At 45.7% G+C, this 27,155-nt stretch overlaps 1 protein-coding gene across 2 annotated transcripts; it reads left to right on the plus strand.

Moving 5' to 3' along the window:
- Nucleotides 1-16: 16 nt before the first annotated feature.
- CHTF18 (chromosome transmission fidelity factor 18) lies at nucleotides 17-26,388 on the plus strand. 2 transcript variants are annotated; one of them, XM_073558431.1, is made up of 22 exons: nucleotides 17-151; nucleotides 369-560; nucleotides 2,257-2,398; nucleotides 2,742-2,946; nucleotides 3,037-3,132; nucleotides 3,583-3,635; nucleotides 10,247-10,400; nucleotides 10,507-10,716; nucleotides 11,014-11,111; nucleotides 11,495-11,618; nucleotides 11,871-12,007; nucleotides 12,427-12,520; nucleotides 12,611-12,709; nucleotides 12,944-13,074; nucleotides 13,895-14,063; nucleotides 14,326-14,550; nucleotides 15,189-15,338; nucleotides 19,455-19,585; nucleotides 22,568-22,712; nucleotides 24,065-24,196; nucleotides 24,402-24,459; nucleotides 26,072-26,388. In XM_073558431.1, the coding sequence occupies exons 1-22, from the start codon at nucleotides 67-69 to the stop codon at nucleotides 26,206-26,208; spliced, it is 2,967 nt and encodes a 988-aa protein (XP_073414532.1). In that variant the 5' UTR covers nucleotides 17-66; the 3' UTR covers nucleotides 26,209-26,388. The 2 variants fall into 2 exon arrangements, with proteins under 2 accessions (XP_073414532.1, XP_073414531.1); XM_073558430.1 differs by having other exon boundaries at nucleotides 52-151; nucleotides 26,075-26,388.
- The last annotated feature ends 767 nt before the right edge of the window (nucleotides 26,389-27,155 follow it).

Consider the following 27,155-nt stretch of genomic DNA (forward strand, 5'->3'; position numbering starts at 1 on the left):
TGACGGCCGGAATGCGGTCACCCGGAAGTGGATGTTTGGCGGGAATGTGTCGTCTGTGTGAGGGACATGGACGAGTACGACCTGTACGGGATAGAGGATGACTACGAGGAGCAGTTCGCCTCCGAGCTGGAGGTCCTGGCCGAGCTGGAAGGTGAGGGGGCTGGCCGCTGCTGTATTTGGCGGCCATTGTCCCTGCTCTCTACAGAACTGCATCTCCCAGAGGCTCCTGTCAGGCTTGCTGCTGTGTGGGCATGCTGGGAGCTGTAGTTCTGCAGCTGCTGGAGGCTGCATGTTTCCGATCACTGACTGGCAGCAGCGGTCTTGTACAGGTGACATCCATTTAACCCCTTCCTTTGCTTTGTTGACAGACGGCCCGCCGCCTTCCCGACTGGCACCAAGAGCATCGCAGCTGCGCCACAAGCCGTCGTTCGAAGAGACGATCACCTCCGCCGATCGCAGCGTTAATGGCGTCCGCGAGGAGCGTAAGAAGCGAGAAGCCGCCGTCCTTCACCTGTCAGACGAGGACGGGGCGTCCGACAGCCTCTACGAGCCGCCGCTCAGTACGTCTCACCCTTCACGCGGATTTTAGGTCGGATTCTGCGCTAAAATCCGTCCACACTCTGCACCGAATTTTAGGGAGTGGATTTCTGGAACACCGTGTCAAAACTCAGATCAGATTTGGCTTAATCGCATTTATTTGGCGCTAAAATATCCTTCTCACCATCGCGTTTCACTAAAAGTTTGTCCCCGTTCTGCTTCTAGAGGCTTTTTTTTTTCCCCTGTGGTTTAGTGGTCATAAATCAACTCAGGAAAGAGAGAGACTGTCAGAAGGAGCTCACTGATGGATCCTCAGTGAACTCATTCTGCAGCCAACAGTACACAGAGCGGGTAGAAGGCAAGAGCCAAAAAAAAAAAAAAAAAAATACAAGGGATGTCTGATGTTCCATGAACAACGATGCACAAAAGAAAATGTATTAACAAAATTTAGATAAATATATAATTTATTAAAAAATGCAAAAATTAAAATATAAATATATCAATTAGCCAGTAGATGGCAGCACATAAATATTTAGGGAAAGGTAGGAGCATATAAATTACCGTAGTAACCTTGAGTGGAGTATTCATCAAATGATAGGGCAATTTCCTTTTGGACATTTAGGTGTTAACATGTATATGACAAATAGTGTGGCATCCCTGCCTTTTAGATATTGTAGGTTTTATCATTTGATGAATTATTCATGTGCTGCCATCTACTGGCTAATTGATATATTTATATTTGCATTTTTCAATTTTTGCAAATTGTATTTTATCTAAGTTTTATTAATACATTTTGTATTAATCCTGTTACTGGTTCAGTTACTCATCTTCTTATCTGCTCTGCTGGTCTCATAATGCAGAACCATATACACCAGCCCTATAGTGGTTGGTGCATACTGTATTTACTATGATTTAAATTGCATACTTAAATTCACAATTATTCTCTATGTATTCAGGCTGATTGCTAATATCGGTGTACCCCCCCCCCCAAATAAAAAAAGAAAAACTACGGTAGAGATGACAAGTGGATGGGCTCCCACATTCAATTCTATCAGGTCCGCCTTGTGACCCGAAACCGAGCACTCGGGATCGGAGTGATACTGCTACCCGATCTGCAGTGCAGCTGGACCTGCCAGTGACACAGATCTGGGTGAGCGCCCATCCACTTCCTGGCTATAATTGTTCGGGGTCTGGTGAGTGCGATTCTTTTGGGGGTGTCTACCTTCTTTGATGAAGGGTCCTGCTGTATTTAACTTTTTTAGCTGCGTGGACACTTTCTTATTGAACCGCAACTAGGGTTTGTTTTTGGAGTAAGGCTTATATTTTAAGCATGCTCCCAAGAAATCTGAAAAATCATGCTAGAGCTTATTTTGGGGGAAACACTGTATCTCTCTGCTGTGCGCCACATGTTACATTGGTGTTCTGTCCAGACAATCCTCTGAGACAAAGACTTCAGAACAGATACATTGTTACAATCTATCGATTGATCGTGTGCTTCACTCACAAGAGAATTGTTCAGACTGGATACAATGAGACAAACCCTCAGCTGTAAGACTAATAAGTCTGTACAGGTTTTCTATGAATGAAAGGTTCTGTGTTTACTGACAGCAAGCAGAGATCTCGGAAATGGGTGGGAATGTAAGCAAAAATTAATTTCCTTTTCCATCCTTTTTGCCGGTTCTATCCTTTTTTGCCTTCATCCTTTTTTCCTTTCCGTAGCTCCCAAAGCAAAGCGCCCAAAAATGGAAGCTGTTAAGAAGCTAGACTTTGGAGTGACAAATCGTTCTGAGGCTAGCCCAGAAATAAGTGATGACATCACTCCTCCTCCATCACCCGATCTTACAAAGAAAAAGCAGGACAGGTACAAAGACTCCTGTGTTCTCATTTGGAGAGAAGTTTATCTTGCTGATCTCCGATCTGTTACAGAACTACAAATCCCAGCATGCTATGACAGCCTGCAGGTCCAGCTCTCAGTCTTTGCCGCTGCTCCTGGTATCTAGTGTCTGAAGTCCTGCAGACAGTCGTACGAGTTCATCAAGTTGTGCCTTAAACTCTGCAGAGCTGCTAAGCTCACTGGCTGCAGCTCTGTTAACATCAGTGCTGCAGACAAAAACCGAGACCGTTGGCTATGGTAGAGACTCGTCACAGGACCTGGGGAGAGTGAGAAATGAACATATATAATATTTTAATTTTTTTTTCACCAGTTTTAACAGACATCTAAAGTTTCTGAGCTGCGATGCCCTTGAAGTCAGTGATGTGGCTCCTCTGCAAGTCACCCCAACAAAAACTGAGCAGAAGCGCATCCTGACGCGGCCGCCGGTGCTAGAGGACTACATCAACGTGACGGCTAGTGACGGCACCAGGGTTTACTTGACATTGAGAGATGATGAGGATGGGACTGGGGTTCAGGTTTGTAATCCTTAACAAAAAAAACTAGCCACCTGGCCCTTTTTAGACATACTTTCCAAAATTTTAGATTTGCGTGTTTTTTTTTTTTAGGGCACTAAAATTGCAGGCCTCAGTTGGAGAAGTGAACAGCAGCTTCATCTACTGGGCCTCCCGATTTCCTACCTAAAGGAGCAAGTTGCTGATGAGGTAATGAGCCATTAATTAAAGGGTTTGTCCCTTTTAGTGAAAACTTTTGCCCATAGGCTTAGTTGGATGTAAAAAAAATAAACAGCCGTAATCACTCTCCCTGGATCCATAGCTACCCTGGTGACTGTGCGGCAGCCAATCAGATTGTGCCATAAACTCTAGCAAAGCACAGAAATTGGAGGCAGGGTTGCTGACGTGACAGGAGAACTGTAGTCAATAGCAGACACTAGTAGGAATGGCGGAGACTCGGCACTGGACTCGGGGAGGGTGAACAAAGAACAGATACGGGACTCCTACTAAGTAGATCTTTGAAGTAAGCAACGTCCCTGGTGCTAGCCGTAAAAGAATATAAATATTGCCCAAAGTATCCAGATTCCCGGATTAGACGTGTGACCATTTCTGCAGCTCTTGGTGTTACATATGTCGACTGAGACCTGTCTTGTCTTTCAGCGCAGAAGGCAAGTGCTAGAGGAATCCCAGCGCCTTACGGAAATGCTGAGCAGGTAACCAGACCCAAGGTGCTATGCGGGTGACGTCCATTCCTCCCAGCTTCCCCCATACGCATGGCACTTAGCCAGTAACTACCACAACCGACTCCTCAATACACACAGACGCACATTCAGTCAGTAATTATCTCTCTTGGCTGTTGAATTCACATGGACACTTGTTTAGCAGACAGCCATCTCCACCATATACGAGTACTCAGTCTGCGGCAGCTTTCGCTCCCGTCTCCCCCATATACATGAATGCTCATTCGACGGCAACGGTCTCTCCTGACTTCTGCAGCTATCTCTCCCGTCTCCCCCCTTACACATGGACGCTCATTTGGCGACAGCTGTTTCTCCCGTGCCCCTGATACACGTGGACGCTCATTCGATGGCCGCTATCTCTCTTGAATCCTCCATATACATGTACGCTCATTTGGCGACAGCTATCTCTCTTATACACCAACTTATTCGGCGGCAGCGCTTTCCGGGCTCCCCCATACATGTGGACGTTCATTCAGCAGCAGCTGTTGCCAGTCTCCCCATTACACATGGATGCTGGGTTTGATTCATGAGCAGTCTGGGGCCTTTTTTCCTGCACCTACTAACGAGGGGCAAATGCATGGCACGCTGGTCTTTCAGCAGTCCACGTAATTAAAAGAAGACTCGAGTCCTCCAGGACAGGAGCAGCCTGAAGAGACCCTGACTCTGTGCTGCCTTGTTGAGGAAGGGGTGTGGGGGGTTCCTGATCCATTGTGTGAACCACCAGTCTTGTCTTCATAAGATACAAAAATCTAGTTTATTATGGACATTTTATAATTTAATATTTCTCTATCGCCTCATTGGGGGACACAGAGACCATGGGTGTATGCTGCTGCCACTAGGAGGCTGACACTATGCAAATAAGAAAGTTAGCTCCTCCTCCGCAGTATACACCTCACCGACAGGAAGTAAGATATCCAGTTTAGCTTAGTGTCAGTAGGAGGTGGACACGGGTCTTTCATAGACCCATATCTACCTCAGTGTGCGTCGTTTCTTTTCAGATCTTTCGGAGGGATACAGAGTGAATAGTCACATCTGTAGTCCCACAAGAGACTGTGAGTACGGCGTGTACTGCCACCCCGTATCCTCACAGCTCTCCGATGCAGGACCAACAGCCTTCTCAGGCGGCCGCCAGCACGGGTTCGTGTCAGCGATCCAGATGGTCCTCGTCTCCCGTCTCCCACCCACTCGCCTACCAGAGCCTGTCGGTTTGGATGAGGCGCGGACATACTTCTACTAGGACGTTCAAGGTACCTTTTTTCCAACAGGTTTTCCATGGAACGGTCCGAGGACAGGGTAAGTATAGGGCCCCAGTCGCATCCTCCATCAGCAGCTTCAGACATCCTTCAGGAGCGGTCGCCGTGGCGGTGCTGCGAGGCCTCCACGACCGTCCCGCGCTTCCAGACTGCCGCGGCATGTGCCCCACAGCCCGTTTTTCTTCATCTCGGCCAGGCTTCAGACAGCAGCGTTCGGGCTGCGATACCTCCGCGCCACCCCTTGCTGACAGGCGGCCGCCTCACTGAATTTAGGCCCCGGCTTCAGTTTGGGCCTAGTCCAGCGTCGCGGCCACGCCCCCTCCTTCATTCTCAGGCGGCTTTTCCTCCCGCCCGTTCTAAGCCCGCCCACCGCCTCCCCTCCTGCTCCCAGGCGCCCTGAGGCGGAGATCAGCCCACCATTGTCAGCGGGCAGTGTTGGGCCTAGTCCAGCGTCGCGGCCACGCCCCCTCCTTCATTCTCAGGTGGCTTTTCCTCCCGCCCACCGCCTCCCCTCCTGCTCCCAGGCGCCCTGAGGCGGCGATCAGCCCACCATTGTCAGCGGGCAGAGTCATGTTCAGCGTCGGCGGTTAGCTCCGCCCATCCTATCAGGAAAAGCGCTCTTCCTTCTCGTGCTTCTCAGGCGGCCGCTATTTTCTCTCCTGTCAACCAGACACTGTCAGCCGGCCAATGCACTCTGCTGCGACCCTGCAAATCCAGACGAGCTGTGCAGCATCGCGTACTGGGGTTATCCACAGGACAACAGACCGTGAGTAGTTCTGCTTCGGCAGACTGACACCCTCCTCCCTGTCCCCCAATCTTCCGGCATTCCTTCAGTGACTGTCCCTCATTATGTGTACAACTAAGCCTGATCATGCTCGCTCCCACGGGCACTTTAGTTCAAGTTCTTTGCATGTTCTTCTGCAAACGCAAACTTCGCTCAGGTCAGTCCACTCCCCAGTCAGTGGCGGTTCTTGATAAGTTGCCCCTGGATACTTCAGTATCCACTAGGTTGCAAGAGGCTCCATCTGAGCCAGCCAGCATGAGTCGCAAAAGACCCAGGCAAGTTCTCCGGCCGGAATCCTCCCCTCGTCCCATCTCGCCACATAGTCCGTCCCAGCAGTCTTCTTCCCGTGCCTCCTCACCTGAGTCAGGCGAAGCGTTCTCGGACGCGCCATCCGAAGACATTTTAGAGCTGGATTCGGACCATGACGCGGACATGAAGGTTACGGTTCAGAACCTCATTGCAGCGTTTAACCACTCCTTCGAAATGACAGACTCCCCTGCGAAATCCTCAGATCACGAGGTTTCGTTCAAATGGGCACTCTGAGTTTGACAAGCGTCTTACCAGGGAAAGAGTAAATCCGACCAGGCACTTTCAATGAGGGAAGCGCCTCGGCGTACGGTATCCATTTTCTCAAGAGCTCACCGACCACGTCGGCTTCCCCCGCTGTTGACGCTCCCGTGTCCAGACTATCTAACAACACGGTCCTCCCGATTTCAGTTGTGGCGTCTCTGAAAGATTCTAACGACAGGATCATAGAATCTTTAGCAAAGTCAGCATTCGAAGCGGCTGCGACGGTGCTAAGTCCTGCCTTCGCTTCCACTTGGGTAGCAAAGGCCATAGCTACCTGGGCGGAGAATTTCCGCCAGGGCATTCTGGATAGGGCCCAACCAGAGTGATTGGCCGAGCTAGCCAACCAGATCTCCCATGCAGGGGAATTATTTGGTCTCAGCCTCCTTGGATGCCGCGTCTTGCGCAGCTCAAGCGTCTAGCAACGTTGTTGCAATCCGGCGTATAATTTGGCTCAAGGCTTGGCAGGCGGATTTGTCTTCAGAAAAGTCCCTTACCAATCTGCCTTTTCAGGGAGCGCATCTTTTCAGATCCCAGCTGGTCCAGATTATTAAAGACTCCACTGGAGGTACAAGCTCTCTTCTCCCTCAGTCCAAGCCTCGTAGACCTCCTCCAAGGCGTCAGTTTAGCTTTCGGTCTTTCCACCGCTTCGCGACGGCAGAAGCCTTGTCCAACCAACAAAGCCGCAAGCACGCCAGGATAGGAAGAAGGTCTCCTTTAAGCCCACTCCCTCCTGGCGGTCTCACTCCTCTCAGGGCAGATCCTCCAGATCCAGAACTGGACGGTCCACATCAGCATGACTATCACGACACCTGCCTTAGTTCCGGGTTTTTTTGCATCCATCGCCTCCCTCCTCAGTTCCGGGGTGATCGTCCCCGTTCTCGAGTCAGAACCGTTTCACAGGGTTTTATTCAAGCCTGTTTGTGGTTAAAAAAAAAAAAAAAAAAAAAAAAAGAGGCGGCGCGGTCCGGCCCATCCTGGACCTCATGTTACTGAACAGGAGGGTCCGCCTACGACATTTCAGGATGGAGTCTCTTCGTTCAGTAATCGCTTCCATAGAAGCGCCGGAATTCATGGGCTCAATAGACATTCAACATGCCTATCTGCATGTGCCCATCCTTTTTGGGCATCAGAAATTCCTGCACTTCGTGTTTCACCAGGACCTCTACCAGTTTGTCGCCCTGCCGTTCGGTCTCACCATCACACTCAGAGTATTTACAAGGATCATGGCGGCGTTGATCGCCTTGTTGAGGATCAGAGGTCTGGTCCTCTTTCCGTACCTCGACGACATTCTAATCAAAGTTCCGCTTGTTCACCAGACTCGCAAGGTCTACCCTCTACACCCTGTCCAATTTAGGGTGGCTTGTCGACAAACGATGTCCTGCTTGTTCCGACACTACGTCTTGTGTTTCTAGGCCTATTATTCGACACCCGTCGATCCGGGGTTTTTCTTCCACTAGAGAAAATGATCTCTCTGCGGCGAGATGTACGGTCACTGCAGAGCACACGGATTCCATCTTTCCGGTCAGCCATGAAGGTCTTGGGAAAGATGGTGGCAACGGCCGAAGCGGTTCCCTTTACCCATTTCTCTCAAGACCGCTTCAACAAGCCTTCCTGTCTCGGTAGAACAGGTCTGTCCTTTCCCTGGATCGGCCAATTCACCTTTTGCCCTGTGTCAAACAATCCCTCAATTGGTGGCTGACGTCACCTCTCTCTCTTTCTCGGGGCAGGTCATTGTGACAACGGACGCCAGTCCTTTGGGCTGGGGTGCAGTGTTTCGCAATCACGCTGTTCAGCGTCGGTGGTCGACTCAATACACAAGTCTGTCTATCAATGTCCTCAAGATACGGATGATTTATCTGTCTCTCGTTCTCTGGGAAATGCTCAGGGGTCTGCACTCCGTATTCAGACAATCTATGCCACAGCGGGGGCATATGTCAATCTCCAAGGGGGGACACGAAATTCCTCAGCTCTAGCGGAAGTGCCCAAGATTGTACACTGGGCAGATATATCAGTCCCAGTAACTCTGCGTTGCACATTCCCGGCGTGCTCAACTGGGCCGCCGTTTTTCTCGGCCGCGAGGTCTCGCAGCGGGAGAATGGTCCTTACATCCGGATGTCTTTCATCAGCTTTCCCGTCATTTGGGGACTCCGGAGGTAGATCGCCTAAACAGCAAAGTCCCACAGTTCGTATCCAGGGCCCGAGATTCTCTTGCAGCGGGCGCAGATGCTCTGACCATTCCCTGGTCTCAGTTCGAGCTCCCTTACCCTTTCCCTCCCCTTCCTCTTCTTCCCAAGTTGTTGAAAAAAATCAAGGCGGTAGGGGTTCCAGTCATCGTCATCGCTCCGGATTGGCCCAGAAGTTTTTGGTTCACGGACGTCGTCAACCTGCTCGCGGACGCCCCCTGGAAGCTTCCAGACAGAGCAGATCTGCTTTCTCAGGGTCCGATTTCCAACCCTAATTCTCAGCCGCTCTATTTAACGGCATGGCTGTTGAGGCCGCGGTTCTGAAACGTTCTGGTTCTTCGGATCGGGTTTTTCACACCATGATCCGGGCTAGGAAGCCTTCGTATTCCAAAATTTATTATCGTACGGGGACGGCTTATTTCACTTGGTGCGAGGCCAATAACATTCCGCCCATGTCCTTTTTCATTCCCTTCTGTCCTGGCGTTCCTCCAGACAGGCCTTGATGCAGACTTTGCCCTCAGTTTTTTGAAAGGTCAAGTTTCGGCGTTTTCCATTCTGTTCCAGAAGACATAGGCCTCCCATCCGCAGGTCAAGACCTTCCTTCAGTGGTGGCTCATGTGGCACCTCCATACCGCGTTCCTGTGGATCCATGGGATCTTAATCTGGTTCTCGAGGTTCTGCAAGGTCCACCTTTCCAACCTCTCAGGGAAGTTTCTCTATCCCTTCTCTTCTGGAAGGTAGCATTCCTGGTGGCCATCACCTCCATCCGGCGCGTGTCGGAATTGGCGGCCCTTTCTTGTCGCTCCCCTTTCTTGGTACCCCACTAGGATAAGGTGGTCCTGCGGCCTCCGCCCTCTTTCCTTCCTAAGGTGGTGTCCACTTTCCACCTGTATGAGGATATTGTTCTCCTGTCCTTTTGTCCGGGTCCAACTCATCCTCTTGAACGTTACTTGAACAAGCTAGACCTGGTCAGTGTGATGAAAGTCGACCTTGTTAGGACGACTCCCTTGCGGAAGACAGACTCCCCTCTTCGTCATTCCAGATAACGCGCGGAAAGGTCAGCCGGCCTTCAAGGCTACTATTGCTCGCTGGATCAGATCGGCAATTTTGGAAGCCTACCGGGTCAAGCATCGAGTGGTCCCTCCTGGAATTAGAGCTCACTCTACCCGGGCAGTGTGTGCCTCCTAGGCGGTGCATCACACAGCTTCTGCTCGGCAGCTTTGCAAAGTTGCAACCTGGTCATCTCTTCACACGTGTGTGAAATTTTCCAGGGTCCACACCTATGCTTCGGCGGATGCCAGCCTAGGAAAAAGGATCCTGCAGGCAGCGGTGGTGAGTCCGCTTGCCTGATTGATATTTGTTTTCCCTCCCCAGGGACTGCTTTGGGACGTCCCATGGTCTCTGTGTCCCCCAATGAGGCGATAGAGAAAACAGGATTTTTGGGTTGCTTACCGTAAAATCTGTTTCTCGGAGCCTTCATTGGGGGACACAGCACCCTCCCATGTTTTACAACTCCTGCTATTTGCTATGTGTCTTATGGTTACAGTTGAGTTGTCTGTTTATTCTCTATTCTGTTGTTTCTCCTACTGCTTTCTCACTAACTGGATATCTTACTTCCTGTCGGTGAGGTGTATACTGCGGAGGAGGAGCTAACTTTCTTATTTGCATAGTGTCAGCCTCCTAGTGGCAGCAGCATACACCCATGGTCTCTGTGTCCCCCAATGAAGGCTCCGAGAAACAGATTTTACGGTAAGCAACCCAAAAATCCTGTTATTTTTTTGCTTCTGTTTGCAGCCAAATGAATGCATTAGAAGACGCGGAAAGTGAAAGTTTAGAGCCGGTTTGTGCAGAGGCAGAAGAGGAAGATGAAGAGGATGATGTGTCCTCACAAAACCTCTGGGTTGACAGATACACCCCAAGACATTACACCGAGCTGCTGAGTGATGATGTAAGTGTTAAGTCACTGTGTTATATCTGAAGAAAATAAAAAAAAAAATCTCACCCACATCTGATTGTTTCCCCCCCCACCCCCCTCCCTCACTTATCTCCTTCAGTACACAAATCGCTGCCTTTTGAAGTGGTTAAAATTGTGGGACACTGTAGTGTTTGGTAAAGAAAAGATGGTGAAGAAGCCAAAGGTGATGCCAGACCAGAGAGCGAACAAGTTCCAGAAGGAATCAGCTGGAAAGTGGAAAAGCAAAGCCCAGATCACAGAAGAGATTCTGGAGGCAGAACTAGATCAGCACAATAGGCCCAAGAACAAGGTAACGGATGTGTGAAGACGTCTGCAATTCACATTATAAAAATGTCCAGGGATTTACAGATTAGTAGCAGGAGCTTGAAGCTGCATTGATTCAGAATAAGAGCTTCCTCAGATCATATTCACACACTGCGATTGTGCTTTGTTTTTGCCACGATTTTCTGTAATAACTAGGCCTCAGTGCAAAACCTCTTCCAGAAGCAACTCCTCTTTGTAGCATTGGTGTCCCTTTATGTGGATGAATATCAGGTTGGATTTTTTAAGAAAACTAGTAATCTTTTTTATTTTTTTGGTGGGTTAGGTCACTTTGCTCTGTGGTCCTCCTGGTCTGGGGAAAACTACACTGGCCCATGTAATAGCAAGACATGCTGGTTACAATGTGGTGGAGATGAACGCCAGGTGAGTGTGTGTGTGTAAGATAAATATATATATATATATATATTATATATCACATAATACAAGACTGCAGACATACCAAATATTTTTTAGGTCATTACAGTTTTTTGCAACATGAAACTGGCCAAAATTGCTGTGGCAAAAGGTTCGGATTTGACTCACTCTTCGCCCTGTGCTTTGGGTGAAATATGCAATAAAGTCCACAGAATTAAGTGACAGTCTTTCATGTTTTTTGGCGGGCTATTGAGATTTGGTCAAACGCCGGTAATGTGGATTTTCTGCCAGCGGATTTGCAGCAGAAAATTTACTCCCGTACTCCCGTTGTGTCATGTGGAGGTGACGCCTGTTAGGTCTTTGACAACTTTTTCTGTGTTCCAAATTTTCAGCGATGACCGAAGTCCGGAGATTTTCAGAACGAGAATTGAAGCTGCAACGCAAATGAAATCTGTGCTGGGCATTGACGAGCGTCCAAACTGTCTGGTTATTGATGAAATTGATGGCGCCCCTACGGTAAGTGAGAGAAAAATAATCTTCTGTGACTTTATAAATCAGGCATGTTCGAAGCTCCTGATCCATGAAGAGAAAAATCAAGAAACTTGCAGAAGTGAGAACCATATCGTTAATGCTGTCTGATTTTGATAAGACATGTATGTGCGGTTATCCAGCCCGTATGTGGATGTACGGACTGATCTGTAAGCGTATCGTGGCCGAGGTCAGATTATGGTTACTTTAATGCCATTCTGACTCCTCTCTGCTCTCCAGGTCTCCATCAATATGCTGCTAAGTTTAATCAACCGTAAAGACGGCAAGGATGCGGAGGGCGAAGCGGCTGCAACCAAGAAGAAAAGGAAAGATGGAGGTCTGATGCTGAGACCGATCATCTGTATTTGTAATGACCAGTTAGTATCCTCTATAATAACTTCTTTGTGCACTGAACTTTCCTTTTATACTACTTTTACAATGGTGACAGCAGAAGCTGCTGCTTGGCAGCCAGGGCTGTGGAGTCGGTAAGCCAAACCTCTGACTCCGACTCCTCAATTTCCATGACACCAACTCTACCAAAATGGACTCCGACTCCACGACTTTAACTCCGACTTCACAGCCCTGTTGGCAGCCCCATAGGGAGTGAATGGAGCGACTGTCGAACTTGTCCAATGTTGCTCCTTTTTAACGGGGACTAAAGTGTCCCGTTACCGTCCACGTAGTCGGACCCTACTGCTCAATAGTTTATCAGTGTGGATGGGTGATAACTTGCTTTCAGTGGACAACCCCTTTAAGGTTATTCCTCTAGTTATGTCACCTCTTCTCTTCTGTGCAGGTATGTGCCATCTCTGCGACAGCTCAGGCAGCAGGCGTTCATTTTGAATTTCCCCCAGACATTGCCCTCCAGGCTCGTGCAAAGGTTGTATGAGGTTAGGTCATCTCAGCTATAGAATGGCTCGTGTTTGATGTGCTTTGCTATAGAAATGGTTAGCCAGTGTTTTTTTTTTTTTTTTTTGCAGATCAGCCTTAAACAGGGCATGAGAGCCGACACAGGGGCCCTGATGGCGTTGTGTGAGAAGACTGATAACGATATTAGGTCCTGTATTAATACTTTGCAGGTGCGTATGTGACTACAGGGTATCCCTCAATGCCACTTTCTTTTCTTACAACGTGCCCTTAATAAGTTTGGAATTCCTGTGCAGTTTATTGGTTATTATTGTCCTTCCTTACATGGGGCTGCTTAATGAACTTGTAGAACTATAGGATAGATCCCTAGGGGTGGTGCATGCTACTATTGGTTTTGTGGTCAGGGGTGGTGCTCATTTAATAACACTGCGGTTTCCTATTCTCAGTTTCTACGTGGCAAAGGAAAAAAAGAACTAAACATGCGGACAGTCCAGACAATGAAGATTGGGTTGAAGGATCAGAACAAGGGCTTGTTCTCTGTATGGCAGGAAATATTCCAGCTTCCTAAAGTCCAAAGGTATCAGCTGGTAATAACGTGCATGAATGTGTATTAAGGGGGTACTTCACTAGCTTATGCCAACAGTTTTACCCTTCATGGTAAGCGGTGCAAAACCACCCGCCATTCACTTCAGTGTGGTCTCTAGAATCCGTGCTGTGGCCCCCTTTATATCCGGGGATGTTTTCATGCTATATTCCTCTGCTCATCACTTATTCACAGATTTTAGCTATTTTCCATCACTTTACAATTTGTAAATGCCCCTTTCCTGCCATTGGATGCACTGGTACATACCCAGAAGATTGGCTGTTACCCATCCAACTTCAGCAAGTGGAGATGTGTTCTGCCTGCTGCTGTTAACCCTTTAAATGCTGCCAGTTTTTAATAACATTTAAAGCATGTGGTCCAAGGGTCCCGCCCATTCACCCAACCATCATCTTTCCTTGTAACATGATTTTGGGTTGCTAAGTCATGTGGAGTTTAAAAAAAAAAAAAAAGTATACAATTAACCCATAAGGCTCTAACAAAACGCTTGAACTCTGTTTTTCGGTCACAGCACCTCTGTAAAAAAAACAAATGCAAGAAGCAATCAAAACCTCAGCTACTGCAAAATGGTATCTGTAAAAAAGAAAGTCCTTCGCACAGCTCCATTAGTGCAAAACTGGAATTTTTACAGGTCTTGAAAAATGGTGACTAGACAAAGCCCAAACGGAGCCATGGCTGCATACGTCTGCTGCTTTTTGGGGATTTATGGGTATTGATTTTAATGATAGGAATACCCTTTAAGGGTCTTGGTTATTTTGATGCTTGATTGGTGTTTTTTTTTTTTTTTTGTCTCAAGAAAACGCATTGGTCTAGATGTCACCACCCCAGATTTTCAGCTGCTTCTTGGAAATGACAATGATCCCCTCAATGTGTTGGGCAGGACTCCTTTAAGTGTTTTGGGACAAAGATTTCATCACATATTGCACCTGACCACGGCCACAGGGGAATATGAGAAGCTGACGATGGTGAGTTCTAGAGATATTCGTCGCTGGGAGGGAAATGCCCACTCCTCGTCTATGGGGGAAGAGGGGTCAGCGGTGTGTCCTTATGTGTTTCTGCATACACTATAGACTTTGAGTGCAATTATTTGTTTTTTGCATGCTGCACCTTCTGGAAAATGTACTTTATTTCTTCATAGGGGGACACAGGAAACCATGGTTGTATGCTGCGGACACTATGCAAAAAAAGTTCTTTTTACCACTTCTCTACTTTTAACCCACTCTGCAGGGACTGTATGATAACTTTTTAAACATGAAAGTGAAGGAGTCCAATTTCGGCATGGTGGTGTCTGCTCTGGACTGGTTGGGATTCACAGACCTTGTGAACACTATGATAATGCACGGACAGAACTTCCAGCTGATGAGATACCTGCCGTTCCTCCCAGTCGCCTTCCATCTCTTCTTCGCAGCTTCAAACATCCCTCGAATCGCTTATCCCAACAGTCACTATGAGGTGTGTTCTAGAGATTTTACATCACACATTAAAAGTTCCTACTGTGACCCCAGCCAATCCTGAGAGTGGGGGTCTCTAAAATACCCATATGTACCGCCGCTTTGTATTTGGCCATCTCCCAACATGCGCTGCTACCACTCTATTCCTCTAGGGAATTGAATTGTTTGGATTTGGGGCCCTCTACCAATTTGCAAGATGTACAATGTAAAAAAGTCAGACTCATTGAAACAATGTAATATTGGACGCATAAGTAAAGATTTTCCTCCTGCATTACTTCCATTCACCTGTAGATGGAGCTGGATTTCCACGGATCAATATAAATATTTTTATCCTTTTGTAATCTGAAATATTATTATTTTTTTTTTTTTTTTTATCCATAACGGAAAAAAAACGCCGTACTGACACCTGAGGTTATAGCACAGCCACAGACAACTATTGATTTTATGTGCGATTAACTATTTTGTAGCTTGCCTAGTCCATGCAGAATTGTTCTTAAAGGGCACCACATCCTCTCTGAGAGGATGAGCGCACCCCTCGGGTATGTTGCTAATGTGCATTGTTGATTTTTCATGCACTGTAATTGTAATTTTATAGTATAAGGAGTGAATATTAAATCCTTTTTTTATCCTACGTTACAGGCCCAAACCAAACTGAACCAGATGCATAATCTCCTGAGCGCCATGGTGTCTGAGATCGCCCCTGCCATCCGCTCACGCGTTGGACCTCAGTCTTTGATCCTTGATGCTCTGTGTCTTCTGCTCGACGTCATCTCTCCGAAGCTGCGGCCGGTTAGTACCAAGTCGGCCACGTCTCCCAAATGTCTGAAACCAAACCCCGCTTTTATATGCTGCATGTGAATGGGGTTTTTGTATATACGGTTTGTCTATATATGTTGCTGAAGAGATTATACAGTATTAAAGGAGTCTTCAGCTGAATTCCTGCAGCAGTCACTGTTGACTCCTGACATTGTGCCCCGCATGCTTATTTTACCATAGTTCATCTTCATGGGTGTCCTGTGTCGCCCTAGAGTTTACTTTTGCCAGCTAAGTTTTGGCTTTGACCAGAAGAGCCTCCGCTTCTTGCCTTCACAACTTGAGTTTTTTTTTTTTTTTTTTTAGTTTATTTTTTTTGCTGTTAATTTATTTTGTTCAGAGCTGGGGAGAAAAATTAGTTGACATGTTTGAATTTTAATAAAAACAAAACAACGTAGGTCTAAAAAATGCAAAGGCAATAGTGTGTAAATGAAGTTTTTATATTCCCATTCATTTAGCTGTTGCTGTAAAATGCCGTTTTGTTTCCTGTATGAAAAAAAATGCATCAAAATGCGGAAAAAGACAAGGGCCTGTTCACATGTTTTCTTGAGTCAAAAAATGGCATTTAACAGTGGTAGAAAAAAAACCAATTGGATTTCTAAAATTTTATCTGTACAGTGCGAGATTTTTGTGCGAGCCTTAGACCTATGCTGTGTGTTTTTGTTTTTTTGTTTTTTTATTTATGAAACAAGATGTCAGTTCTTTTAGTATTTTTTACTGTGGTTTTTTTCTATCGAGAGAAAAAAAATGCATAAGAAATGCATGTAATTTCTGCTGCCGTTTTCTGGCCACGGTCTTGTTTTTTAATGTATTTTTTGTTATGAAAAACGCAGTGTCAACCTATCCGAAGAGTCGAGTGACCACATCATGATTAGTAGTGTCCACACATGGTAGATGCCAGCCGGGTTACATAGCGGCATCTGTGTGCAGCAGCTGGAGCTGAACTCTGAAATGCTGCTGTTAACCATTTAAATGCTGCTGTGACAGCGGCGTTCAAGTGGAGTGGTTGCCAGATACGCATGCATCACAAACAATGGATTACCATGGTAGGCAGGGGTGACTGAAGGTCTGCCTCACAGCCAAAGCTGATATCAGCTTCTGGACCAGATCCTGACTGATGATCGCCCGATCTTGCCTCATCAGTGTTAGTTTATCACAATTTCTGGGTTTTTGTTTGTCCTCTCGATTTTGAGAACTGATGACAGGCTCTCAATGGGTTTGGCATATTTGACATGAACCCCAAATTGAAAAGTTTTGTTCGCCGAGCCGCTTGGTTATCACTTTTTTTTTCCATGTGACTTTGTCTCCGTCATGCTGGAGAAAGTGTCATCACATACATTGCTCCTGGATGGTTGGGAGAAGTCACTTTTGGAGGATGATTAGATCCCGTTCTTTATTCGTGGCTGTGTTTTAAGTCAAAATTGCGAGTGAGCCCCCTCCCATGGATGAGAAGCCCCCACACATGAATGTTCTCGAGATCTAGTACTGCTGGCAGACACAGGTCTCACGGCAGTGTCACCTTTTCTTCTCCGGCCAATCAATCTTGCGAACATCACATACAGCCTGGAGGGTGCTTCATCAGAGAAAACCACTTTCCACCGGTCCTCTGTGGTCCAGTCCCTGTTCTTCCTGCAGAATGTTAGTCTGTCCTTTTTTTGGAGGAGATTAAGTTAATTTTGATGACAAGAAACAATTTTGCAGTCATATGCAATTCATCTGATCGCTTTTCATAATCTGGATTTTAATGTCAATTGCCACAATAAAAACTGAAGCAGGGAACTGTGTGAAAAACAAAATTTGTGAGGGTCTGAAAACTTTGGGTCACGACTGTGCGCTTTGGGTTTGCCCATTTAAAGCCCCGTGCTCCTTACGCTTCATGTCTTGCTGGCTTTATCCATCCTGACATCGTTCTACACGTTGTCTTGACTCTAGAGGTGCCGTACGAGGTCATCATCTCCCCCCCGGGTCTGAGGTTATTTTCTTTATTCGTTCTTTTTATAGACCCATAAGCCCCAGGCTCATATCCTTTTAATTTAATTGTGATTGAAGTGAACAAAAAGCAATTTAATCTGTGTCTCCGGGTGAGCCAAGGGCCGAGGCAATTAGACGGAAAACTCATATTTTTAGGCTTAAAGAGGGCGACCCTTTTGTTCTGTGTCTTGCGGATCAACGTCGCTCGTCTCCCCCTGTCCTTTTTACATGTCTACCTGACATAGAAAGCAATTTATAAGTAGAGAGAAATGAACATGATATTGCTTATTATAATATCAGCATTTTTTTTCCTTGCCCCAAGCACCCGGCATAGTGTGTGGCGATTGCATTTATGGCTGACCATCTTCTGTAAACTTCCCTCATATGACAGGGATCCACTACTGATTGATTAACCCCTCAGTTGCCACCTTCTATAGATGCCGCAGCATCTTACAGGTTCGACATAGGGTAAGAAGCACATGTACCAAATCTACACCCGTCTGTACGCCGACCAGGCACAATACACTGCGATGCAGTTGTAAAATCAGCGACTTAAGTGCCCTTTGTGGAACTAAAAATAAAACAAATTAACATTCTGAAATATTGAATAAAAATCAAAGAAAAAATACCAAAGTTCCTTTATAGAATATTTTAAAATATTAAAGTACACATCACTGGTATCTCTCCAACACTAACAAATCATTCATCCTGCACCCAAAATCTAAATATATGTATATCTTTTTATTTAAATATCTATTAATCCGAAGTGTCCGATAATCCGGGAGCCATTGATCACGATGCGTGAGCAGACCTAGAGAGGGTGCGCCAGTGTCTTATGTCCTGTAGCCGCCGCTCTGACACTTCCAATCTCTGCTCCTTTACTTTCCAGGATCAATATGTTTCCTTTAAGAAAAAAAAACAGTTAGCGGCTGATGTGTGATCGATGTTTGGAAGCTGCTCCTGCGTCGGCTCGCTTTCCTGGATGAATAATTGATGGCCCATAAGTGTTTGTAAACAGGAAATCTATATCTGACCCCTCTTTTGCAGTTGTATGTTTAGCCCTGAGCCCCCATTCCTTTAAATGGCGCTGCGATCTCTACTGCTGTCCTGTATGCTGAAAAACGGCTTATTCATGACATCTGGGATGGTGGAGGAGTGGACTGCCCCTGGTGGTTGTTTGGGGGCGGGGGGCAATTTGAGGCAATGTCATAAAATATATATTGGAAAATGATATAACTCTTATTGTACTGATTTATTTTACACACATCTAGTAAATATATATGTTCCCCCCCCCCCCCCGTTTAGTGTGGTCGAGTGATCCGCTATCATTATCCGCTGTCATTCTCCATCTTCACAGATGGATATTGTCAGATAGTCCTCATAATTCCAAGCAATTTTGCTTATTAAAATTGTTCAGCCGTTGCTGAGATAATAGCTTTTTTTTTTCTTTTGTTTACTGCTTGTTACCTTGGAGACCGACCACCGCTGCTAGACAGCAAAACAAGTGCAGCACTTACAAGCGGTTTTCTGCAAGTGTTTGGAAAGCTGGTCAGGATCGCTGGAGCGAACGCAATTTACCTCCTGATCCTTCTCAGTGCTGACAAGCTAAACAGCAGCGGTGGTCGGTCTCCCAGGTGACCAGCTGTAAACAAACGAAAAGTTTTACTATCTCAAGAACCGATACCAATTTTAATGAGCAGTAAATTGTAACAGTGCATTTTTTTATGTTCTATCCTTCTAAACTGAGTTATATATTCTTAAAGGGGCAAATGCTTCTATAGATTTATATAGGACAGGGTAGGGTGGTACCATCATGCCGATATTGACGGTCAGTATAGTCGTTATCTCATCACATGAAATCCCAGCAAGCCGCTGTGTTTGTCAGGGGACGTCGCCGTCGGTTGCTCGTTTTCCCTGCAGCGGCCACTACAGAGTAAATGTGGTATTGCAAGTGTGCTGCTGTTCGTTAGCAACTCTCCGCTGCGATATATTGGGTAAATGACACAATAATTGAATATTGCGAGCTGTAGTACCAGACACGGCCTGTAGACAAAGGTGGCGATGTTTGTAAATAATAATTTTGTTTTCTAAAAAATATTGTACAAACTGCTCTTCCTGCAGGTGAATACGCAGCTGTACAGCACGAAGGAAAAGCAGCAGCTGGCGGACCTGATCAATACAATGCTGGCCTATAACCTGACCTATCACCAGGAGCGCACCACGGAGGGTCAGTACCTCTACAAGCTGGACCCGTGAGTATCTCCCGTCCTCCTCCTCCTGTTGTAGGGATTCTGCCGTGTAAAAGCAGTCTCGTGCGTGTCACATGGATCCTAATGTCCTCCGGCACCAACCTGATCAATAACGTATTATTTGCCGAGCAACTGAATAAGACACGTAATGATTTTACTCTTCGGTCTTTTACTCCTCTCTGTCCAAAACCCGACTCTAAGCTGAAATTTTCTGCGCTCCGTATCGATCGAGGCAAAAATAGTCAAGTCAAATTGCTGTCCTTTATGTATGACTATATACATCAGCATTCCCAAACTGATGAGGAGCCGCTACCTCAAGCAGAGCCTGACTGTTAGATTTACCATCTATCACACATTTATCTGTTTGGGGCTTGTTAAAGCATTAACAGATCTGGTCTGTTCCTCATGGGCGGGGCTAAAGACACTAATGTTAATTGCACATCTATATCCTGTAACAGGGTGAAAAAGCTTGATGGCTTGGTTTTTATAATCCAGCACCCAAAGTTTGCCGTATTAGTGAACAGTCCTGGATTCTGGAGTACAGGGTTGGGGAAAAAAAAACCCCTCCCCTGCGCCTTTTAAGACATTTTTATCTTTCTATTGCAGCCAAGCTCTCACACTTGTGCGGCGTATATGTTTACTCTTCTGCTGTAATTACTCCAACATCAATTATGTAATTAGTATAATTGCCGTCTGCGTTGCTGACTGTGTACAGAATCGCCAAAAAGGCGCCCCCCCCCTGGCCGCCATATTGGTACTCCTACATGTATTTCTATAGGTGCAAGTGCCCCAAGGGCAACTTGAAAAAGAAAAAAAAAAAAAAATATATATATATATATATATATATATATATATATATATATATATATATATATATATATATATATATATATATATATCGTTTTACAGCATAAAATAATTTTTTTTTTAACAAATTAAAAACTTGAAAGTTTAGATTATTTCGTTTTCCTATTCCAAACATTTAAACTATTTGGTATTTTTGTGTCGGGAAAAAGTCCAATTTGTGGAAATATGTAAAATATATAAAAAATTATTTATTCCATACATTGAACAGCGTAGAGAGAAGACCAGCCTTTACACAGCAACATCAGCCTGAAAATAAATTTGTCAGGAAATAATGGCGTAAATCAAAACCTTATTAAAAATAAAAGTTCAGAATTTTTCTTTAAAAGCGATGAACTATAAAAAGGGAGAAAAAAAATGAAAGTTTACCTTGGCGGCAGGAAAGGATTATTACAAGAGCTCAACACAAAACATACAAACCAGCACCAAGCGCCCTACACTGAAAAATAAAAGAATAATGGATCTCAGAAAAGCTACAGCAACCAAATAATTTTTTATCAGTACAGAATAAATGTATGTACACAGTGACTGCACCAGCAGAATAGTGAGTGCAGCTCTGGAGTATAATACAGGAGGTAACTCAGGATCAGTAATGTAATGTATGTACACAGTGACTGTACCAGCAGAATAGTGAGTGCAGCTCTGGAGTATAATACAGGAGGTAACTCAGGATTAGTAATGTATGTACACAGTGACTGCACCAGCAGAATAGTGAGTGCAGCTCTGGGGTATAATACAGGAGGTAACTCAGGATCAGTAATGTAATGTATGTACACAGTGACTGCACCAGCAGAATAGTGAGTGCAGCTCTGGGGTATAATACAGGGTGTAACTCAGGATTAGTAATGTAATGTATGTACACAGTGATTGCACCAGCAGAATAGTGAGTGCAGCTCTGGAGTATAATACAGGATGTAACTCAGGATCAGTAATGTAATGTATGTACACAGTGACTGCACCAGCAGAATAGTGAGTGCAGCTCTGGGGTATAATACAGGATGTAACTCAGGATCAGTAATGTAATGTATGTACACAGTGATTGCACCAGCAGAATAGTGAGTGCAGCTCTGGAGTATAATACAGGATGTAACTCAGGATCAGTAATGTAATGTATGTACACAGTGACTGCACCAGCAGAATAGTGAGTGCAGCTCTGGGGTATAATACAGGATGTAACTCAGGATCAGTAATGTAATATATGTACACAGTGACTGCACCAGCAGAATAGTGAGTGCAGCTCTGGGGTATAATACAGGATGTAACTCAGGATCAGTAATGTAATATATGTACACAGTACACAATGTAATTTAGAATCTGCATGTATTTTAACCATGAGTTGTATGACTTCTATTAACACTCTCACCAGGGTTGATACCCAACTTTTTCAGACTCCTGAGTGGAGGTTTTCCTTGTGAATTGCAGTAATGTCAGCATTTTGTAGCCATTACCCAGACTGAGTCCCCGGTGTAATGTGATGCTCAGGTTTGACAACAGCCATATTAGTGCCCACATTATGGTCTTTTCTGAAGTTTTCCTGGGACTGTCAGCACTGTGGAGGGGCCGTGTGCCCGTTTTGTAGATAATCCACTATTGGAGCGATGTTTTTTAGGTTTGGGCTGTTATCTGACCTCTGGGCTGAGGATGCTGCATCCAGAGGCGCGGAGGAGCTGTCACTAATCCTCTGCCCGTTACATAATCTCCGCGGATGCCCAGATTACACCGCGCTCCTCTCTGTCTCGCTTGTTATCAGCTTGTCGGTATTACATTAGCGGCTCGTTTGGTTGCAGCAGATGGCGTCTTCTCTATAGATACCGTCCTCTGCCATTTAACCCATTCTGCAGCATTATGTAAACTTCACCTTCATAGACGACATGCAGCAGAGCTGAACCTGTCATGTAAGATCTGTGCATCACTAGGAATAATGGGTATAATGACAAGGGTTAGGATCTCTGTGCCGTCCGATAAGTAACTTTCCATCACTGGAATATGTGAGCCGAGCAGTAAATGCTGCGCAATCTCTGGAGGAGACTGCTGCTCTTTCTGGAGAATTTTTTTTTTTTTTTTTTTTCCCCCAACAGCCTTTTAGCCCCTTTTTAATTGTGATTTTCGTTTACTTTGCAGTAACGTGGAGGATGTCTGCAGGTTTCCCGAGCTCCCGGCCCGGAAACAGCTGACATATCAGGCCAAGCAGCTCATTGCTCGTGAGATTGAACTGGAGAAAATGAGACGGTCTGAAGCTTTCCAGCAAGCGAGGAACACTGGAAAGGTGAGCGCAAAGCCCGCCGCTGAATGTCAGAGCTGAAAAATGCATTAAAAATTAATCTGCACGCACTGTGTACATTACATTACTGATCCTGAGTTATATCCTGTATTATACTCCAGAGCTGCACTCACTATTCTGCTGGTGCAGTCACTGTGTACATACATTACATTACTGATCCTGAATTACATCCTATATTATACCCCAGAGCTGCACTCACTATTCTGCTGGTGCAGGCACTGTGTACATACATTACATTACTGATCCTGAGTTACATCCTGTATTATACTCCAGAGCTGCACTCACTATTCTGCTGGTGCAGTCACTGTGTACATACATTACATTACTGATCCTGAATTACATCCTATATTATACCCCAGAGCTGCACTCACTATTCTGCCAGTGGAGTTTGCACTTTGTGTGTCGGGCGACTTATTTACTTGCTGCCATTCCCTTCTTCCTCCGCTCTCCGCACGTGATGCCTCCGCTCCAGTCTCCTCCGGGGCTGACTGTCTAATCCCAGGGACTTGTTTATGCTGACGTACTTGGGCTAATTGCCTCCTAATTACCGCTGTGTATTTTTAGTGCAGGTGGAAACCTTTACGTACAGTATAAGATGAAAACTTCCGGCAGATGTTGCTCGGGGACTGGTGTAAATGTCGGACCTCAGTGATGCAAGACCTTGGCACTCACCAGTCAGCCATTGCACTGCACTGCTGTAATAAGACCCATGTAAATCAGTGGGGACCAGTGATGTCCTGTGTGCGTGGAGCTAGGCATCTTCTACTGCCCCTAGTGGTAAATGGCGATACTGCACCCTATCATTTTACAGTTGGTGATGCCAGCGCCTCTGTCCCTTCATTAGTTGCAGAAGGATTACGTCCTTGGTTACCTTGTAGCAGTCATTATTCTTATAATTACCCCTGCGACCTGACAGCGCTCCCTGAAGACGCAGAGTGGCGTAACACGCCGTCCCCATAAGACTGTGTGTTTACAGTGTGTCGTAGTTACCTCCGCCAGTGAAGCCGCAAGGGGTGCGGGGGCTCGGCAGCATGTAGTACAGAGAGTGATGAAATCGCCAGAGAAGTTAGGTGATGTCCTGAGACTGAAGAGCGGGAACTAGGTCACGTTGTGATGGGGTAATAGCCATCCAAAACCAGGCTGCTGCGTTCTGTCTGGCATCTTCTCTAGTGAACTCCTGGTCAGTACATACATGGATATAGTAATGGTGCGACTGCTCCAGGTCCTGTCCTATATTGGATGTAGTACGGACATTAAAATGTGGCAAACTAACCTACCTGCAGGAGAACGGTTTGGTTTTTTATGCCATCACTGATCCTTATCTATACTTATTGCAGAATGACATCAGCAACAAACCAGAGGAGAAACCTGTAAAAGAGTCCGATGTAAAACCCACTGGCAAAGCTGCGGCGCTGAACCACGAGCAGCGGCTGGAAAATATCATGAAGAAGACGACGTTTGAGGAGAAGGTAGGACGACCATAGAGCTCTACTGCAGATCGACATTAAACCCAAATTTCAGCACCCGCCCGCGTACAGAGATTTCCTATCCAGATTCGGAACTGGTGATGATTTCTGCTGTTGGAGGGCGGCAGAAAAAAGGGATTATTATTTTTAAAGGACCATAGGTAAAATCGATTCTAAGTGTTTTTTTTTTTTTTTTCCCCCTATTCAGCCTGAAAAAGATTTCTTTGGACGCCAGATTGTAAAGAAAGTGACCTCTACAGTTACAGGTAACACTCTCGACGTAATTTGCAGGATGGTTTGGGGGCCGCACCTCTACAGGCCTGAGACGAGACCTAATGGGGGCCGCACCTTTACAGGCCTGAGACGACACCTAATGGGGGCCGCACCTTTACAGGCCTGAGACGACACCTAATGGGGGCCGCACCTTTACAGGCCTGAGATGAGACCTAATGGGGGCCGCACCTTTACAGGCCGGAGACGAGACCTAATGGGGGCTGCACCTTTACAGGCCGGAGACGAGACCTAATGGGGGCCGCACCTTTACAGGCAGGAGACGAGACCTAATGGGGGCCGCACCTTTACAGGCAGGAGACGAGACCTAATGGGGGCCGCACCTTTACAGGCCCGGGACGAGACCTAATGGGGGCCGCACCTTTACAGGCCCGGGACGAGACCTAATGGGGGCCGCACCTTTACAGGCCCGGGACGAGACCTAAGCAATGGATGTAAGGTCCCTTTTACGATCGTTTGGCTGTGGACCACGGGCCCATGTAAACGTGGCAGTGATCAGTCAATCTCCTCTTGTATAAGGGGGAATGTTAAAACTATGGGGGCCGAACAGGTTGGAATGGTTGTCATCACTTTTTAGGGTGTGTGCACACGCTGCGTGTTCTGCTGCGGATTTGGTCCTGCGGATCTGCAGCCGTTTCTGCTGCGGTGTACAGTACCATTATAATCAATGGAAAATGAAATCTGCAGTGCACACGGTGCAGAATTTTCCACGGTTTCAAATCCGCAGCATGTCAGTTCTTTGGTGGATTCTGCTGCGGTTTGGCACCTGCTCAATGGCAGGTGTCAAACCACAGGGGGAGCCTGCAGATAAACCGCAGGTCTTTTGACCTGCGGATTTACATAAATCCGCGCGGAAAATTCCGCAGCGTGTGCACTCACCCTTAGGGTTGCAGGGCTTTGCATATCTTAAGGATATCAAACTCTGTCTTCTCCAGCAGTTCTACTGACGCTTAGATTGGAGGCCTCTGGAAATTTCCAGCAGGTGCAGAAGTAAAACTTAAATTCGAGATTAACAGTTCTTCGATCTTTGCTTGTTCCCCTTTAAACTTTTTCTCCCCGATTCAGCATTGCTGACGGCCACCATGTTCGCCGGCGCTCACAGGAAAGTGGTCAATCAAATTTTTATGATGAAGCCCATAAAGTGGCTGAGACGATGGTGGAGGAGACATCCGCCGAGACGAGTCTTCTATCTTCCGGCCCGTTACATATTTTATACACATTGATCCGCTGCCTGGTGTTTATGGGCCTCTGTGGATCGCTGCGCAGCTGTGGCCCCTTCATACGGCGACCCCTCCCCCGGTGCATTATCTGATGTATAGGAAGGGTTGGCTCCGGCCGCCTCGTACCTTCTACTCTCGTTCTTTTATCTGCCTCGGCTCCATTTGTTAGTCTTCTATTTATTTATTTTTTTTAATAAAAGCTGAATCACAGCCAATATGGCTGCCCGTGAGATCGGGAGTTGTGACCCAGCTTTGCCCCAGTCCTGAATGATAAATCTTCAGCCGTCTTCTATCGATTTCTGAACATTTTGGCCCCTAGAAAATCTCGGTATTTGCTTTATATCTAATCAGACATTTTCATTTCCAGCAGTTAACGCCAAACAAGAGGATTGTGTAGAAAAGAAGATGGGGACGGCCGTGGGGAACAGCCATGTCTGGTTCCGGTTCAATGAAGGGGTATCTAATGCCGTGAGGAGGAACGTTCACATCAAGGATCTGTTATGATGGCAGCGGCAGAAATGTATAAATGTGTCCATGGATCGACTTTGTCCAGAGTCATGAAGTGGTTTTGGCCATGAACTGTTTCATATGTTGTGCCATATAGCGACTTGTTCATAATGTTCATATGTTTGTGAGAAAATTCATACAGATGTTTTGTATTAAAATGTGAAATATATAAAGTTACTTGAAATTTACTTTACTGAGTGTAAAGGGAGAAAATGTGGAATTAATGTATTGCCAAAACGGAAAGCGACAAATCACATTAGGATGAATGTAACCAGTTATTACTGCCCCTATATAACTACTATAATACTGCCCCTATTATACACAGCAGTATTATAGTAGTTATAGTCTTGTATATAGGGGGCAGTATTATAGTAGTTATATTCTTGTACATAGGAGCAGTATTATAGTAGTTATATTTTTGTACATAGGAGCAGTATTATAGTCATTATATTCTTGTACATAGGGGCAGTATTATAGTAGTTATATTCTTGCACATAGAGGGCAGTATTATAGTAGTTATATTCTTGTACATAGGAGCAGTATTATAGTAGTTATATTCTTGTACATAGGAGCAGTATTATAGTAGTTATATTCTTGTACATAGAGAGCAGTATTATAGTAGTTATATTCTTGTACATAGGAGCAGTATTATAGTAGTTATATTCTTGTACATAGAGAGCAGTATTATAGTAGTTATATTCTTGTACATAGGAGCAGTATTATAGTAGTTATATTCTTGTACATAGAGAGCAGTATTATAGTAGTTATATTCTTGTACATAGAGAGCAGTATTATAGTAGTTATATTTTTGTACATAGGAGCAGTATTATAGTCATTATATTCTTGCACATAGAGGGCAGTATTATAGTAGTTATATTCTTAGTATAAGATTATGGATCGGATGTTTCCCACTGTTGAGATCAATGACTGCAGTGACAGTGATG

Source organism: Dendrobates tinctorius, unplaced genomic scaffold (genome assembly GCF_039654945.1).
Source record: "Dendrobates tinctorius isolate UK_male_01 unplaced genomic scaffold, ASM3965494v1 ptg000257l, whole genome shotgun sequence".
Taxonomy (NCBI): Eukaryota; Metazoa; Chordata; class Amphibia; order Anura; family Dendrobatidae; genus Dendrobates; species Dendrobates tinctorius.